At 47.3% G+C, this 18318-nt stretch overlaps 1 protein-coding gene across 7 annotated transcripts in view; it reads right to left on the reverse strand.

Moving 5' to 3' along the window:
- The window catches only part of GRIK4 (glutamate ionotropic receptor kainate type subunit 4), a 463707-nt gene that overhangs the window by 150919 nt on the left and 294470 nt on the right, over window positions 1–18318 (reverse strand). For all 7 annotated transcript variants that reach the window (XR_013992485.1, XM_081037048.1, XM_081037049.1 and 4 more), the window contains 3 exons: window positions 16348–16509; window positions 5184–5336; window positions 4160–4264 (listed from right to left, as the gene is read on the reverse strand). Coding sequence is in view for 6 of the 7 variants with exons in the window: in XM_081037048.1 (XP_080893174.1) it covers window positions 4160–4264; window positions 5184–5336; window positions 16348–16509 (420 nt within the window). In the remaining variant the exon portion in view is untranslated. The remainder of the gene's footprint in view (window positions 1–4159; window positions 4265–5183; window positions 5337–16347; window positions 16510–18318) is intronic.

An 18318-nucleotide genomic window follows, 5' to 3' on the forward strand; every position in this document is an offset into this window, starting at 1 on the left:
CAAAAACGAGGGGATGGAGTTAGAGAGGCTGGAAGCGACACTACTGACTTCTACACCCACAAAGAAGCAATTGGGAGATGGTCCGGGCTCAGAAATGTCACTTCCAGGACACTAGGGAACATCTTCCCCTAAACCGGCTTCCGTGGAAGCTCCACAGAATCCCAAGATAGAAAACTGTCTCTAAACTAAATCAAAATGGTAAGTTTTTAAGTGGTAAAACACAATTCTGAATTTTGAAAGACTATTTTTAAAATGGTAATAATCCCTTAATCAACCACCGGCAGGGAATGTGTCATTTGGTTCGGACATTTTACCAATTACAACCCACTGGGTCCCTGCATGATGCTTTCTACATAATCAAAACCAGTTCTTGTTAGTCACTCTTCCAAACAGGAAGAGAACAAACAGAACCAAATCCAAATGAGAAGGTGCCATCACTAGAGAAAGCTCAGCCCAGCAGGTCCCTGGGAGTCAGGAGCCCTCCTGGTTTGCAGCAGGTGGCAGCAAAGCAACAGAACTGAGTAAAAGGTTTTGATTTAGGGGCACAGGGATTCCAGGAAAATGAGGAAAGCCCAAGACTGGGAGACCCAAGAGCATGGGCTTTGGTGCTGGACAAACGTGAGCATGAATTCTAGTTCTGCCCAAAGTCCTTGCTAACAGTTTCCCCTCCCTAAGCTTCAGTTTCCTCATTTGTGAAATGGGGGGTTTATCCACCTTGAAGGGATATTCTGCAGATCAGACGTGACATGCAGAGTGCCCATGTGATGTCTGGTACACAGCAGGTACTCAAGAGATGTCATTTCCCCCTGATCCTGGTCACTCTCCCTTCCCCTGCCATCATCACCTTGGATGGAATCGGGAGAATATTAGAGCAGAGATACTGACATTTCTCCCATCCTGGAAAAGAAACAGAATTAATTATCACTCCTCAAACCATTTATTCATCCTGTAATCAGCAGGGGAAGACACCTGTCAGGAGGCAAAGATTGGGCCAATGATTGGCATGGGATCTGGGGACCAGTGCTGTGAAGCTACATCTTTGTTCATATACATCTTGCAAAGTTTTCACTGGTACTTACAGAACCTGAGCCAGACAGAAAAGCAGCAGGACAGTCACCAGATTTGTTGAAGAAAAATGGTAATAAAGAGGATTATCATAATCTACTTTATAATTCCAATCAGGACTATGTGTCTCTTAGGGTGGCTGAAGGTCAAAAGCATCATCCTCTTTCATGGTCACTTCTGCAGCAGATTCTGTTCAACATTCGCTCAAAAAGACGGATAGGATGTGGGGAGATCAAGAAGGAATACTATGCATAGAAGCTGCAGTTGACTTACATTCTTCTCCTAGGACAGCACCTGTCAAAGCATAATCTGTGGGCCACCTGCACTATAATCATCTATCTAGGTGTCAGTTAAGAATATGCAGATTCCTGGAATGCACTCAGTTTTACTAACTGAGAATTGCGGGGCCTGGGAATGTGCACTTTAAGACAAGCATCATTGGTGTAGGGTAGGGCTGGCTGCTCAATCCCAGGGGTGTGTGGTCATTCTTACATACCTCTGGGATTGAGCAGCCAGCCCTACCCTACACCAATGATGTGTGCTGCTGAAGAAGGAGCAGCAGCTGCTGTTTTGGATGACTCAGAGCACAAGACCTTCCTGGGCTGGGATGGGGGCTGAGGGATGGGTGCTGGTGGCTGGAGATGGTGTGTCTTAATGACTTAATCTTGCAGCCCGGCAGCTGGGAAAAGCCAGCCTGTGTAGCAGATGCTGGAAAAGCAGTTAAGGTGAAGAGGGACTTTGAGCTTAATCAGCTCTCGTTCAAGTGGGGGGTGGAATCAGGGCCACCAGGCAAGTCTACCAGCACAGGTGTTGCCTGATGGAAGGGGTGCTAGAAGTGGGCTCTTCCAGGGGAGCACTCAGAAAGCAGGAGTGAGCAAGAGGAATTTTTCAAAGCCTAGGATTAGGCTTTCCATGGAGGGGGTCTGGAGCTGGTGTGAGCATTATGTTCTCCTAACTATTGCTTCTCCACCATGACTATCGCCACACACTCCATTTCCTTACCCTGTTTTATTTTCCCTATAACACTAATCGCTACTGACATTATATTATATATGTTTTGTTTGCTTTTTGTCTGACCCTACAATATAAGTTCCACATTTTTTTTTAACCTGTGTCTAGAAGAGAGCCTGGCACATAGGAGGCACTCAACAGATATTTATTGAAAGAATGGATGAATATTCTTCATTTTATACCCCGCAAGCACAGGGAAAAGATTGCCTGACAATTTCCCTGTAGGCTGGCTGCTTCATTTGTTCAGGCAAGTATGAGCCCGAGGGCACGATTTGAGTTTAATAACCACAAATTTCACTTACTTTTTTTTTTTTCTATGTCAGTCTCCCTCCCACACTGTGAGCTCTCTTTCAGTGCAGGGACAATTTTTCAGCTTTGTTTCCACGAGCCTGACCCATAGTACAGGCTTACATGATTGTTAGGTAAATCAATTGACCACTTTGTGAGACTCCATACTATAGTACTAGGCCACCCACTTCAACCCTGGTCCCATCTGGGAAGTGAGGAAGAATAGTAGCCGTTTTCGTTGCTTAAAGACCACACAGCTCTGGCCCAGAGCTGTGAGGGGCTACTTGTAGAGCTGGCACCAGGACTCAGGGCTCTTCTCTCTTGGGCTGGGACTCATTCCTTTCACATTGTTTCATCTAAGATGGGTGATCAGGCCACACGACCCCGTGTAATCAGTGTCCTCCTAGAGGGAACTCCAAGGAACCTTGTGAGAAGGGGTAAATCAGAGCCTCTCAGACATGGTGACAGGATGTTAACATGACAAGCCTGCAAAATGTTTCCCCAGGGGGCCATCAGAATCACCTTGGGTGCTTGACTGCATGGCTTCCTGGGCCCTAGGGCTACCTAATCAGACTCTTATGGGGTAGAGTCTAAAAATAAATCTGTGTTTTTACCAAATTACCAAGGTAATTTTAATGCATGATTTATCATAATGGTCAAGAACTTGGGCTTCAGAGTTAGAGGTAGTTGGGTTCAAAACCAGTTGCTATTACTATGTATTCAAGGCCACATCAGTCAATCGCCTCAGTTTCCTCACTTACAAAATGGGAATTAATAAAAAGTACCTACTTTGTAGGGTTACATGAGAAAATACATGATACACTTAATGTAGTATATGGCCCATGTAAGAACTTACTAAATGAAAACTGCTGTGATGATGATGTTAATGATGAAGGTGAAGATAATGATTCTTAATGATCTGGAAAGGCAATCTTGCAATAGGATGTCCCCTTGTTCAGCAACTCTGAGAGTCAGGAAGCTCTTCAATATGCTATATTCCTGCTATAATTAGTGCACCACTTCCTAATCCTCAGGCTTTTTTAAGGTTGGAGAAGGGCTAGGCAAAGCCCAGAGAGTTAATTCTTAGAGTGATAGGAGGTTGGGAGATCTTCAGAGAGACACTTGGAGTGGCTGTCAGAACCTGTTTCCTCTGATGGAAGAGAATCAGAGAAAAGGAGAAGGTTAATGGAGGAGAATAAGAAAAAGAGTAGTGAGTTGAAAGGAGCTACAAGGAACAAAGCACCCTTACGTTGATGGGAGAAGACAAGCAGCAGACAGGAGAGGAGGAGCGATGTGATTGGCATGGTGGTGGTCCTGGGGAGCGTGGGTCAGAAAAGAGCTAACAGGAGAGAACTGGCTGTTCATTCTAATGCCAAAGGAATTCCTCAGCCCCCATGGGACCTGACTTGTGTCTGACCAGCAAGTAACCTGGAGTCTGACACTGGTCAGGGTTAGGGCAAGATTCAGGGAGTACAATAATTCAAAATAGTGGACAAGGCTTGGAAATTCCTTCCTTACCTGACTCCCCCTTGCCTCCCTTCTCCCCTTAATAAAGCATGGTTGCCCCTTTCTTGGTATTTTGCGGGGGATGCAGCTCCTGACCCACATCAGCTGATCCTTGAGGCAGGAAGTGGGGAAGCCAGTGCGTGCCAGAAGGCTTTCATAGGATGCAGCCTGTTGTTCTTGGGGATAACTGAGAGCCAGAGGCCATTCTGAGTGCCAATGGGAAATAGACTGGGGACAGAGAAAGGAACAAAAAGGAGATCTGCCACCGTGGCAGCATAGCTAGGCTTACCTGCCGAAAACCATTCCTCGTGAACTGTAAGATTTTCAAGGCATAGTTGGACCTCTGGCCTTTGCTGTTGAATTCAATGTGGCCAGTGAGACCTTCCAATTCTACCTGTCCAAGAGAGAGTGAGTTACAGCACCAAATAGGCCCCATGTTCCTCTTGGCCCAAGCAAACATTCTGCACATGTGCTATTTAAGCATGCCCAAATAGCATACCCAAGGAAGAAGTCATCAAGATCTGTTCTCCTGCCCACCTTTCAGCCACGGGATCTTGAGACTACAAATGTGATGTCTCTGAAACTGATTCAGAATTGGCCAGGGCTGGAGGAGGGGAAGGATGGCTCACACCCAATGATCTCACAGCTTTTGCATAAACCAACACAATGCCAAGAAGCGAAGTTGAGCTCAGATCGCCCTGAGCTCCTCCCAGACCCTTGGCTGTTAATAGCATTTATCCTACTTTGAAAAAAATCCAAGAGGTCACAAAATGGCTCACCTACCCCCAGACTACAAGAAGCAGAATGAACTGACTGAAATGCAAAATCCAAGCCATTCTGCACCAGACTTCTCTGATAGATGTCTTCTCTGTGGGCTAGAGAGCCATGTCCATCCACTGGAGAAGGCACGGCTGGGAGAACACGGGGATCCCAACACCAAGTTAAAAGAGCTGAGCCTGCAACTCCCTGAGGGAACATGGTCTACAGCAGCACCGTATCTTTCCATTTGTGTGGAATTTTTCTAGGACCCCCTGTGAGCCAAGGGGTCAGGTTCCAAGCTTGGACTCTAGGGATCCCTTAATAGTCTAAGGCTCTTGAGGGCAGTTGTCTTGTAAACAAACTTGCCATGGGTTCCTGGTGATTTTAGGGGTTAGGGAACCACTGTGACCCATAATCCATTGAATGGTGTTGCCACAGATTGCTTTGTTATCTGGGGCTGTGATACATTGAGGAGTCCTGGACATGCATGGCCCTGAAGTGATTCTCCCACGGCAGGTTGGGCATGGTGGCACAGGGCCCCAGCCACCCCTTACCATGCGCAGGTAGTTCATGAGGCTGGTGCCGTGCTGCCAGATCTGCGCCGAGCCGCAGGACAGGGGCTTCACACCGATTTCCTGGCTCCGGTTCAGTTCCTGCACCGCAGTCACCACAGTGTACACAGCGTCAAACAGCAGGGCCGAGGAGAGCTGGGTGAGGGCAGAGGGCGGTTCTCAGACAGAGGAGGCCATGTGGGTGGGACAGGGAGGAGGAGCAGAGCAAGGAAGTGATAGGTGTAAGAGAAGGGAAGGGAAGGAGGAAGAAAAGGGAGAAACACACGGAGGAAGAAAAAAAGAGAAAAGTAAAACAAAGAAGAAATAAGGGTGTGTCTTTGTTGCCATTGGCCCACCTCCAGTCTCTGGACTAGCTCCACTTCCCCTAACAGTCCAGGGCTGCCCCAGGGCAGACAATGGTGGCAAAAGGATTGGACCACCGAATAGTATTCCATTGTGTATATATACCACAACTTCTTTATCCATTCATCTATCGAAGGACATTTTGGTTGTTTCCATGTCTTGGCCACTGTAAACAAAGCTGCAATGAACATTGGAGCACACGTGTCTTTATGGACAAATGTTTTCAGATTTTTTTGGTAGATACCCAGGAGAGGGATTGGAATACTATTCGGCGGTAAGAAAAGATGATATAGGAACATTTGTGACAACATGGATGGATCTTGAGAGTATAATGCTAAGCGAAATAAGTCAGACAGAAAAAGCAGAGAACCCTATGATTTCACTGATATGTGGTATATAAACCAAAAACAGCAAAAGAACAAGACAAACAAATGAGAACAAAAACTCATAGACATAGACAGTAATTTAGTGGTTACCAGAGGGTAAGGGGGTGGGGGTGGGTGACGAGGGTAAAGGGGATCAAATATATGGTGATGGAAGGAGAACTGACTCTGGGTGGTGAACACACAATGGGATTTATAGATGATATAATACAGAATTGTACACCTGAAATCTATGTAAATTTACTAACAATTGTCACCCCAATAAATTTAATTAAAAAAAAACAAAACGCATAGACACAGACAATAGTTTAGTGGTTACCAAAGGGTAAGGGGGGGTGGGGGGAGGGAGATGAGGGTAAGGGGGATCAAATATATGGTGATGGAAGGAGAACTGACTCTGGGTGGTGAACACACAATGGGATTTATAGATGATGCAATACAGAATTGTACACCTGAAATCTATGTAATTTTACTAACAAATGTCACCCCAATAAATTAAAAAAAAAGGATTGGACCAACAAACTACCCTTTTGGGCCCCAAATGATTTCAAGGATATCCTTTTGTCTCTTTGCTGCAGGGCAGTACCAACTTCCATTGCTCTCAGAGGTCCCCATGAAGGGGACAGGGTTGCCTATCTCAGGAACCCAGTCACTGCCCTCAGATATGCCCATTCTTCAGGGCTCAGTTGAAGAGCACTTCCTCTGGGAAGACTCCCATAATATTGTTTCTTCCTAGATGTACTGATTACTACAGTCCACTTTGTACTATTAATTTGATGGGTATTTATGAAGTACATGCTAAGTTCAAAGCTCAAAGATGAGTAAGACCCTATTCCTGTGGTAGGTTATAGTGGAATAGGCGAAGGGGTACACAGAGACAGGACAAAATAAGGGTAACACAAAACTGACTCAGATGAACACACAAAGGTCTGTGGGGCTCCAAATAGGAAGATAGCTTACCTGGCTGGGTGATCAAGAAAATGTTTCTTGGATGCAGCATTAGAACTGAGCACTAAAGGATTTTGGTAGAAAAATTACTGGATCTGGGAATGGGGAGCAGCAAAGGAAGGGAGAAAGGCATTCCAGATATGGAACTGTATGAGCAAAGATAAAGAGGTGGAAAGTATAGAGCCTGGAAAGGAGGATGGAAAGGGAAGAAGCAAGAAACTAGAAATGAGGCAGGGGTCATACTCTGGAAGGCTGTGAGGCCAGGGAGAAGAGACCAGTGCAGTTTTTGTCCATATTGTCATCTCCCTATTACATTGTAAGTTCTTAGGGCAGGAACATGCAGGGCCTTAATCTCTCCATCCTGTACAGTTTCTAGCACCAGGACCTGGCGTGTGGTAGGCCTCCAAGACATATTTCTTGAATCAAATTAAGTTTTGGGTAAAATCTGTCCACAAGACTCCGCCTGAACACTATATCAAGTTAAGTGGATGTTAGCATCCCTTGGGGAGGGAAAGGCTGAGAGGTGTTTGGATGGAGATGGTAGGAGCAGAAAAACAGAAGATACTTGTCGTTGGGGAATGTGCCATGAAAGGAGGCGATGACACTATGCTGTGTACATAAGGTTCCTGACAAGAGAACCCTACTGAGTGTAAACAACTACAGGGGCAGCTCTGTCCTGGGGCCCTGAGGGGAAGCACAGGAAGGCAGGAGAGGCCTTCTGAGAGGAGGGATGTCAGAGGTAGGAAGTCCACACACTACCCCATTACCAAGCAAGTTCCTTCACTCTACGGCGACATTCTATCATGGGCAATGCAACACCATCCCTTCCAAGACTCTTCTTTCAACATAAGCAATAGTTGAGATCATTCTCCATGTGACTTCTTCCAACCTTCCTCCTACCTGGCCAGGCCCTGAGCACTGGGCCCTCCTAGGTTGGAGGCAGGGAGGCCATTTTGTGGCCTCTTGGATTTTTTTCAAGCTTTGCAGACAGAGTGTAAGCAGCTTGAGACAGTGATGTGCAGGAGAGAGAGCCTGAAACCAGGAGCGCTGAACCTGGAGTCCAGATCCCAGCCCTTGCTTATGTGATGAGTGACCTAGGGAGCTGCTGACTGAGCTCGCTCAGAATGAGCTCCCTTACCTGCCTCACAGGTCTGTATGGCAGAGTCACCATCCCTGAGGGTGTGGGCTGTGAAGGGGCAGACATGTGTCAGAAGATGCTCAGGGAGTTGAATTAAGGCTCTGCAGAGTAGTAAGAACAGGGTGTGATAAAGCAGGAAGCAGTTTGGGAAGAGTGACTTATTTCCTGCACAGTTTGGCTAGATATTGGGCAAAAAGGCCTGTAATAGGAACTGGGTGGGCTGATGACTTTAGATAATCTTTCTAAACGGCAATTACAGGGAAACCCAGCCAATAAAGTTCTATGCCCCAACCCAAGTTCACTTGCATTGCAAAACTGCCTGGCCAGTGTATTTTTTCTTTCTCCCTCTCACCCCCCCCCCTTCTCTTGCTCCTTTTCTTCCTCCCCACATTTATTCAGCCCCTATGATCTGGCGGGGACTGTAGATCTCCACATCCCCCATCATCTGCCAAGGTACTCCAGCCTAGCATGACCACTGTGTCCCCTCTGCCTGCATTGGGTCCCCTACCCTCCTAGCTCCATCACCTCTCCTTTTACCCGAAGCTTGGTCCTGAAGCCACCTGTGACCTGCAGACCAAGCCGGTAAGGGCGCCTACACAGTGTGATCAGGATGGAAAGCTCTGCAGCCCTGCGGAGCTGTGCTGACCAGCCAGGCTCCTCCAGGCCATCCTCCATCCTCCTCCATTCCCTTCATCCCACTGCCTTTTCCCCTTTGCAGCTTAGCTCCTTCTTCATTTGACTTGAGGCTCACCTGATTGATGCTTGATGCTTCTTGGCCAGCTTACAACGATCCATGTCCTTTGCATATAATTCAATTTCTCCTGAGCACATGTGGCTCCTTTATTAATGGGCCTCTTACATTTCCTTGCCAAAAGGACATATGGAAATTATGAATGCTACGGACTCTCCAGCTTAGACAAACATCTACCTGATGAGATAGTTATCCCTACTGACACTGGTTTCTAGATCCTTCAGTTTGGCTATTTAAATGATCCTGTAAACTCATTTCTGTCCCACCTTCTCCCTTGCTTCCCAGGTAATCTTTCCATTCTGAGACCCTCAAATCACTGAGTGTTAGAAGGGGAAGGGAGCCTAGACATCAACTAGTCCAACTCTCTCATTTTCACAAATGCAGAACCAAGGCTCAAACAGTTCTCTTGCCTAGTGTCACCAAGCAAGACAGTGGCAGAGCCAGGATCGGAGCCCCAGCACCGTTTTCCTCAGTCCCTGCAGCAATGTCTCTCCACCTCACTTCCCAACAAGGCGCCTCTCCAGAAGCTGGGAGTATGTCATTGCTCTATCAGATTGATTCTTGTGCTTAGTCTCCTGAGACAACATGGGCAACCTTTCTAGATGTGGTTACCTTCTCAACAGCAGACAGGAGCATGAGGTTCTTGGGTCAGAGCTGGGGGCAGGGAATGGTGGTGGTCAGAGGCCTCTCTGCTGCCCTGGATTTGGGCATCATCCAGTTTGTTTCCTGATCTGACTGATTGTTTGTCCTGATGTTAACCGCTTAGTTAACAGCCACTTGGAACTTCTGCTGGAACAGGACTTATAAGGGTAGGACAGAGGGGGCAGAAGAAGGGTACCATCAGTTGTTTACCTAGCACCCATTTTCCCCTTCTTCCTCCCTAACATAACCTCCATTTCATTCAGGTGTCCTCTCCCCCTCCCCCAACCAGCCTTAGCTCCCAAGTGAACCTGAGTGGTCCAAGAGTCATCCCATCCCTCTGTGTGATTCAGTACTGGGCACGTGGCCCAATTCTGTCCACTGATATATAAACTGAGGCCTGGAGTGAGGGATGGCTTCTCAAAAGAGCTTCCTGTCTCTAAGAGAGGCACTGCTTCTTCCTTTGGGCATTCCTGTCCCTGGACATTATGCCTGGACCACTGGCAGTCATCCTGGCTCCAGCCTGAGGATGGGGTTGACACCAAGGGGGACACAGCTGAGTTGCAAGGAACATGGGTTTGCAACAAAATCCCTCTGGAATCTGCCCTACCTCTCAACTTGCGATGACACGGAATAATATATTTCCTTTTGTTTGCATGAGGCAGTTTAATTCAGGATTTCTGTTACTGGAAACTGAGAGTACTCTAACTGGTATCAAGGCCCTGGGGACCCACTTTGCTCTTAGAGGTACTATTGACCCAGGCCCCTAAAGAGGCCTGGGCCTCATCTCCTCTCCAAAGACCTCTTCTTCTCATGACGCTGCACCCTGGTCCCAAAGATACCCTCCTCACATCACTGAGAACTTGCACACACAGCTCCCCACACCACTTCTCACAGCCTCCCACCTGGCTCCAGTGCGGTTTTCATGGCTGATGCTCTTTTATTAGTAAAGGATCCGAATAATGGGAGAGGCGCGTGTGCCTGCTTGCAGTGTTCTTTGGCATCGCAAACTTCATGTTTCTGACTGCTTCTATTAACTACAAGTCCAACAAGGGATGCTGGGGCAGGGAGCAGATGGAAGGGACATCCTCGAGGTTCCTGTCTCCTCTCCATCTGTGTATTCAGAGAGGTGACCCAGTGACATAGGTGACATATCCCCAGGATGCTCTGGGCTTCACAGGCCCATCAGAGCTCAGTCTGTCAGCCTGGGCTGATCTGAACTGAAAACTCCTAAGCCCCACACATCTTCTTGTCCCAGTGCAGTCGCCCCAGTGTCCTCCGCACATGGCCAGACATCTCTTTTCTTGAAGGCTCCTGGCCATCTGCCCAGGCCTCTCACCTGCACCTCCCACCTGCTTCTCTGACACCTTGCCTTGCACCCTGCTCTCCTCCAGCTTATCCACCCTGCCCTTGCCAGTCTCCTCCCTCCCCTCACCCAGTTTCACCTCTGATGGTGTGAAAGCCTGTAACTTCTATCTCATCAATTTTCCATGTCCATCCTGAAAACCCTTTTTGCTCTCCTAATTGCTTTCTCTCTCTGATATTATTTACTAATTTAGCTCTGGAAAGCCTTTGGGACAGTCGGGGAAAAGCAGTTCTGGTACAAAACATTTCTTTCTCTTTCCATGTCTCCACTTCTAGGCCTAATGTTCCTGCCAGTCTTTCATCCCATTTCCCTTCCCTTTCACAAACAACCTCCTCTGTCTTTCTGTGGTTTCTTTTCCCCACTGTGTGTACCTGCCTCTTGGTATAGTCTCTGCTTCTCCTGTCCCTGTCTCTTCTAAATATTCAATCCCCCAAATGCCTCAATCCTTATTTAAAATGCTCTATTCTTTCTAGGCACCAAAATGTTGCTTGGCAAGGAACCCTCAATTCTCTTGTTTTTATATTTTCATTTGGTTCCTCATTGTTATGTTCTTTTGAGCTATTTGTAAATTGTTCAGGGGAATGAAAGACTCCATATGAATTAAGATGAGTCGATCTGAATCAGGGAATTGTGGCTGAGTTTCTTCCCCCAGCCCTGAAATGAAAATATCTTCTAAATACATACCTGTAACCTTCATCTTCCTGACATCCCGCCCCACAGATCACTGGATTCCCAGAGTCCTCTTGGATGCCCATTTGTCTTTGAAGCTCTGTAACTTAACCTCTGCTCCCCAATATAATACCAGTGCAGGAAGCATTAAAATCTCATGGAATGGTTCTTGCAATCTGGGATTTATTCAATTAAATAAACACTTATTTACAGACATCTGTTTTAACCTAAATTCTTTGTATTTTCAGCTTTACTTATGTTTATTTTTTGTTTGTGTGCTTGTTTTTTAACATAAATACTAATTACTTAATCTAGCCCTCTGTAACTTTAGTGACTTTCCACAATTTCAGTTCTTTGCAGTGCGATTAATGGGAATGGTGAGTGAACCTAGTGAGTACATGTGTCCATTCACAACACTCCTTCCGCTTGCATCATCTCAGGGGAAGCACATTTGCAGTTTGGTGCCAGCCACCTAGGGGTTCAGCCCGGGTGCGGGGCACGGAACTTTCTTTCATGGTTACACCTCAGTTCAGCTACTCCCTCTCCATGCTCTTAGAACTGTGCCCCCTTTCCAGCAAGCTCCACCTGGAACACTGTTGGCCCGACTGAAAAGGTGAGGAAGAGAGTGAGGCTTGCACACAAGTAGGGAGGAAAAGAAACAGGAGAGAGAAAATGCCAAGAGTAGAGAGGGAGCATAAAGTGTAGGAAAGAAGAAAGAGAAAGAGAAAGGAGGTTATGCGACAGAGGAAGGAATAAAGGAAAGCTGAGAGAATGGAAAGAGAGAGAATGGGACTGAGGCAGAGAGAGAAGGGGAGAGGAGAAAGGGAGAAAGAAGAGGGCAGTGGAGTGGAAGAGGGAGAGGGAAAGAGAGCAGGTTCCCCGCTGAGATGGGAGCTGGTGGCAGCCTGTTTTGAAAGCTGGACGGGGAGACAAAATCAGGCTGTGCTTTCCTGAACCTGATTATTTCTTGCCTTCCAGTTCCCCAACAAATTAAAGAGTTGGGTTATTTGTGCTGGGAATTTCAGCTCCCGAAGTGACAGGAAGAGAGACGCTGCTTTTTAAAAGGTAGTTGCTAAAGTAAGAAGCCTTGAGAAAGATTTGTTGCTGTTTGAAGCTGTGAACTTCCTTTCCACATTCTTCAAGGTGAGGAGTTTCTGTAACACCTTCCATTCTGTCTCAGAGGCCACAGAGACCATGGCTGGAAGGGGCTTCATCACCAAGAGGCACATTTAGGCTCTCGTCCAGGCTGCATTGAAATACCAACCCCTGGAGACCCTCAGTATGTCACATAGCTCTTCTGTGCCTCCGTTTCCTCATTTGTCAAAAAGGGGTGCATGACCACTTTTATCTGTTATTAGGATGCCATAAGGAGAAAAAGGAGGTCGAGGTAGGATAATTTCATGGGAAGTGCTACAGTATTATTCGGCCCTGTGCCGAGATGAAAGCAAATGGATGAGCGCCCTAGTCTCCTAAGCTAGAAACAACATGTCCCAATTTTACTGGCAAAAAAACCAAAGGGGCTTGGCCAAAAGAAAGCTGACAAGTAGGACCGGAATCTGTGGCCCAGGACTGGTTATCTCCTCCCAGTGACCAGTTCTGGGTGTAAGGCTCACACTTGTTCTTGTCACACCGTCCCTCTGAAGCACTGGGAGCGGGCGTGACACAGGCTAATTGTACTCTTGTTCTCCACGCCCAGCAGGAGAGCATCTCCAGAGAACCTCCCCACTACCCAAATGCCCCCAAGCATTCTCAATAGCAAAAGATGCCGAGATCTTGGAAGAACTGAGACTGGATTGGGAAGAAGAATGAAGTCAGGGTTTTACATCTTTTAAACTGCCTGGGGTTACTTTCATGTGACAGGGCACCATATTCAGGAGCAAGTCAATGTCTGGATGCCTCTATATCCTGCACAGTGTCCTTCACACAATAAATGAGCATCAGTGAGGTATTTGCTCCCCCTCTTCTAGAAAGCCTTCCATGGTTTCTCCAGGCAGAATAGAGGAGCTTCCCTCTGCTTCCCCAGGAGCAGCCTACCCCTCAGAACCATTTTCCTAGAGGTGGAGGCAGGTCTTGCTCCTCATGTTGCAGAGCCGGAGGACAAGGAATTGGGGCTTCTCTGTGACGGAATCACATGATGAGCCCCAATCCTTCACCTGTTCTGTATTTAGACCCTTTGCCATGTGACTTTGCATTTTTTTTTCCTCTTCAAGGTGAAGTATGTTTCTTCATCCCCTGACTTTGAGTTTGTTTGCGTGGCTTTCTTTGGCCAACAAAATGAGATGGACGTTACCGTGTGCCCGTTTGGGGAGCCTAGGACTAAGAGGTCTTGTGTGTTTCCACTTGCTTTGCCATCCTTCTGCAACCAGCATGAGAAAATGCCAGGCCAACCTGCTTGGTCAAGGCAAGGATGGGATGTCCGTGGGACAGAGCTACCCCAGTCAGGCCCAGCCTAAATCAGCTGACCCCTATCATTGCGTTTGCTCAGTCAGATCTGCAGAGCTGCCCAGCTGAACCAACTTAGGTGAGACGATGCCTAGCTGACTCTCAGATGCGGAAGCTACATAAATGCTTATTGTTGGATGCTAGTGAGATTTGGGGGGTTGGTGTTTGTACAGCATTTCTGTTGCAAAAGCTACCTGACGTATTTACTAATGTGTATCCCAGTGGCTGGCATACAGAACATTAAATGAACTCATTTGATGCATAACTGAGCATCGAAGACAGAACCACATCCCGTTTTATCTTCATGACAATCCTCTAAGATGCTCAAGCATAATTAGCTCAAAGTTACAGATGAAAAGGCTGAGGTCTAGAAGGGATAGACAGTGACCTAAGATCACACAAGACAACGACAAGGCCAGTTCCCAAATGCAGGTCCTGTGCCTCCTAGCCAGTGTCCTTCCCAGTACTTGGGAGCACAGCAAGAGCTGGCCCCACAGCCTGAGGACTTTGAATCGGGTCCTTACAAACCATCCTCCCAGGTACCAAGGGCCTCTCACCTGCCTTCTTGTGGTCCATGTGAGCACTAATAGAAGGGCTGAAACCCTCCAACAGAAACTGGAAATGTGATGGGGGGACCTTTCATTGCAGTCGGCCAGATGCCAAATGTGGAATGGTTTGAGTTGGAGAGGAGGCAGCAGGTTTCCTTCCCTAATGTTGTGCTGCGAGCCTTTCAAGTCCATTCGCGGCTCATTAGAAGACGATGAGAATGGCAGACAAGACCAAGGGGACAGGGCTTGTTATCTTGCTGGGAGGGATGAGCCTGGTCCCATCCATGACACTGTGCTTGAGGACATTCCTCACTGTCCCTTAAGTCATCTAACGGGAGTGAGGACCCCTTCCTTCAGATGTTCCATCTTCAACAAATCCTTCCTAGAGATTCTTACCTCTTTTAGGTTTATAATACCTCGTTGGAATGTGCTCCACAACCTTCCGTGAAACTCAGTTCTCTAGCCCCCTTCTCCTCTCTCACTCTTCCTGAGCTTGGCATGAGCTCTGGCCCCTCAGCTACTCCTTCCTCCCTAAGATTCCCACCAGGAAACACAATCAGAAAGGCACCGAGTTTGGTGAAACCACTTGGCCTATGTCCCTGCCTCCGGCAGACCCAGCACTACTAGGTCTCCATCTTGGAAAACTACTGATTAGCTGCCAGTGTCCAGAAATGGCCTTGCCTCTGATCATGTCTTATCAAAGCAGGTCGGTGTTGCTTCTATTTTAAAAACCCATGGAGAATGTCCCACTCCAGGAAGGTACCCAATTCCATTGCCATCTCCTAAACCTAATTCTTTTCTATTTCTTTCTATTTTGAAGTCATTATTCAACCTGCCTCACTTATTCATTCATTCATTTGACAAATACCCACTAATTACTTTCAGTTTGCCAGACCAATTTATAGTACAGTGTGGCAAGGGAATGATGGTCCTAGAGAAAGGTGAAAATGGCATAGTGTTTAAAACTGTGAACTCTAAACCCACATGGTCTGGATTCTGATCCTAGTTCCTCTCTCATTAGCTGTGTGATCCTGGGCTGCTTACTTAACCTTTCTGTTCCATCATCTCTAAAGTGGAGATACTGATAGTAGTTACCTCAGAAAGTTGTTGCGAGCATCACATGAACTGCCTTATGGGGTTTTTGGAGGTCTAACTGTAACATGGCTAGGATAGGACCTAGAAAGCCATGCAATCCCTATCTTCTGAGAACCTGTCTTTTAACAAATGGACACAAGCAGACATACCTGCCCTGCCCCACAGAGTAAAGACATCAAACCTAAGGTAGAATGGCAGGGAAACCTTTGCTTCCATCATATACACAGCAGGGGAAGGAAGTCCAGGGAGGAAGAATATGGGTGAGGGCACAAAAGAAGCCTCTCTGGATGAACTTCTACTTGGGACAGTGGTCCAGTGTGATGGAAAGAGCACTGGACCAGGAGTCAGCAGCCTCAGAATCTAGTTTCAGCCTGCAAAAGGCTTGGTGTTTGCCCTTGAAAAAGACCCCCATACTGCCCATTCCCAGTCTGGGCTTCAGTGTTCCCACCTGAAAAATGAGGGAGCAGGTCAGCTAAAGACCCTTCCAATAGTTAAGATTCTTGGATTCTAAAATCTGGTAGCTCTCAGCAACAGTGTCATCAGGAGTCTGTCCCCAGGATGCTTACAGACATCACTAAATGACAACTCTGTGCCTCCACACAACTCTCTCCCTGCTGTCTCATCCACCAACCTTCCTGTTCACAGCTCACTATGTCCCAAACCTTTCCCCTTGTAACAACTTCCAAGCACTTCTACGCACCTCTTTTTGAGCTGGGCCTGGAGAAGTCTGGACTCCAGGAGGGTTTGTGCCCCCCATGTCTGGCCCAGTGGGGGATGTAGGTGGAGGCAAAGGGGTACCACACAGGCGCTATGGTAGGTACTTACCGCAGGCCCAGGAAAGGGCACGTGGTCACAGTTCTCCTGCCAGGACTGGTTGAGGCTTTGGGCAAACTCTTGGAAGAAAGCATGTGATTGGTTGAAAATGGAAAATCCCAGGATGTTGACACGATCATCCACAAGGCTGTCCATTCTCTGGAGCGAGAACTCCTGGAAAGACCCAGCAGTCAGAAACAGAACAGAATTAGGAAGGGAAGAACGGGGGGGACTTTGCTGACTCACATCGGATGTTTCATTCTAGTCAAATGAACACTTACTGCCAGGTACTCTGCTAGGCACTAAGGGCCAAGAGATAACTAAGAGCTGTCCTTCTGAGAGCACACAGTGTTGGGAGAGGGGAGGGGAGAAAAAGAGAAATAAGCAGAATAATCTCTAAGAAATGTATATGTCAGATACCATAGATGGAGAGAGACAGAAAACCTGGATGTGCCTGGTAGAGGCACAGGGAAACCACCTGCATTCACAGGTGTGACCACTGAGCTGTCTTGAAGGATGCGTAGGCATTTTCTGGGTGAAAATATGTGGATGAACAAAGACTATTCCAGACAGAAGTCACCGTGGATACAGAGCACAGAAGGCAGAAAGTGTGTGGCCCTTTCATTCAGCTTCCTGCAGAAGCCTTGCTCCTCAAAGTTTAATCCACAGAATACCTGTCATCAGATTCACCCAGGTACACTTTAAAAAAAGTGATGATTCCTGCACCTCACCTAACACCAAATGAATCTGAGGCTCTGTGACTGAAGTGCCAGGAGTCTGCATTTTCAGCAGATGCCAAGGTCTTATGCACACCAAAGTTTGAGATTTCCAGGTTAGCACATAGGATGTATGAGGGTGGGGAATGGTGAGAAACGAAGCTGGAGAGGTAGGCAGGGGCCAAGCTTAAGGGGCCTGGATGCCAGGCTAAGGGGCTTGTACTTTATCCTATATGTGATGGGACCTGAGGGGACTGGAAGCAGATAAGTGACAAGATCAAGACTGCTTTTGAAGAATCTCAATCTGAAGGTCTGCACATAGGGTTGTGCCTTCATTTATTAATCCTTTTTATTAATTTCACAAATATTCAACCATTTATTGTGTACCAGACATAGGCACCAAAGATGTTCTAGGCACAGAAGATATGAACTAGAGAGAGTTTCTTCACTCAAGGAGCTTCCAGGTTACCATAAAACACAAATTGTAAGTAAACAAATAAATACATATAATTCCAGATATCTATGGAGGGGAAGAGTGGGGGACTGCTACTTCAGATGAGGCAGTCAGAGAAACCCCATCTGGGGCAGTGACATTTCAGAGCTCAAGGGAACTCTCCCAGAACACATGGCCCTCATCCAATAACATGGTTCCACCCAGTTGTTAGCTCAGCAAGCTAAACCCTGCAGATGTCAGTCCCACTGAAGCCAGTCAGTGTCATAAGGAGAAGAATCTCTCTTCTCAGGCAGGGTGGACCTCCAAGTCCACCCTTGGGCATCAGGGAAACCAGGCAGGGAGGTCTGGATTATTTGGCTCATCAATCCCGGCTCCTGGGAAAACGCCTTCAAATGTGAGTCAGGTGATCTTCGTGCACTGAAGTCACATCCATCACACGTTCATTGCAAGCGCCTCATACACAGCTCTGCGCTGCGTGGGCACATGGTAGTTAAGACACCAGGACTAACCCATCCACCACACCCCACCCCTGACATGACAGATGGAAGGTTCCTTGACCTTCCTTCCTGGCTAGGCAGAGACATTGCTTTCTTTCAGGTGGTCTCTTTTCTTAAGACTTCGTGCCTCCAGGCCCCTGACACACCCCCTGCACCCTTCTTCGCACCTGCAGTCAGCCACGGCCAATGACTCAGGCTGCAGGCCTGAGCTCCCCTGTTCAGAGTCCAGCCTCATTAGCTGCTACCGCACACTGAAGTTACAAAGATTCCTTTGGAGACACTAAGCCCTGTCACTGCCGAGTCAGATGAGGATTGT

This window comes from Rhinolophus hipposideros, assembly GCF_964194185.1.
Source record: "Rhinolophus hipposideros genome assembly, chromosome: 24".
NCBI lineage: Eukaryota > Metazoa > Chordata > Mammalia > Chiroptera > Rhinolophidae > Rhinolophus > Rhinolophus hipposideros.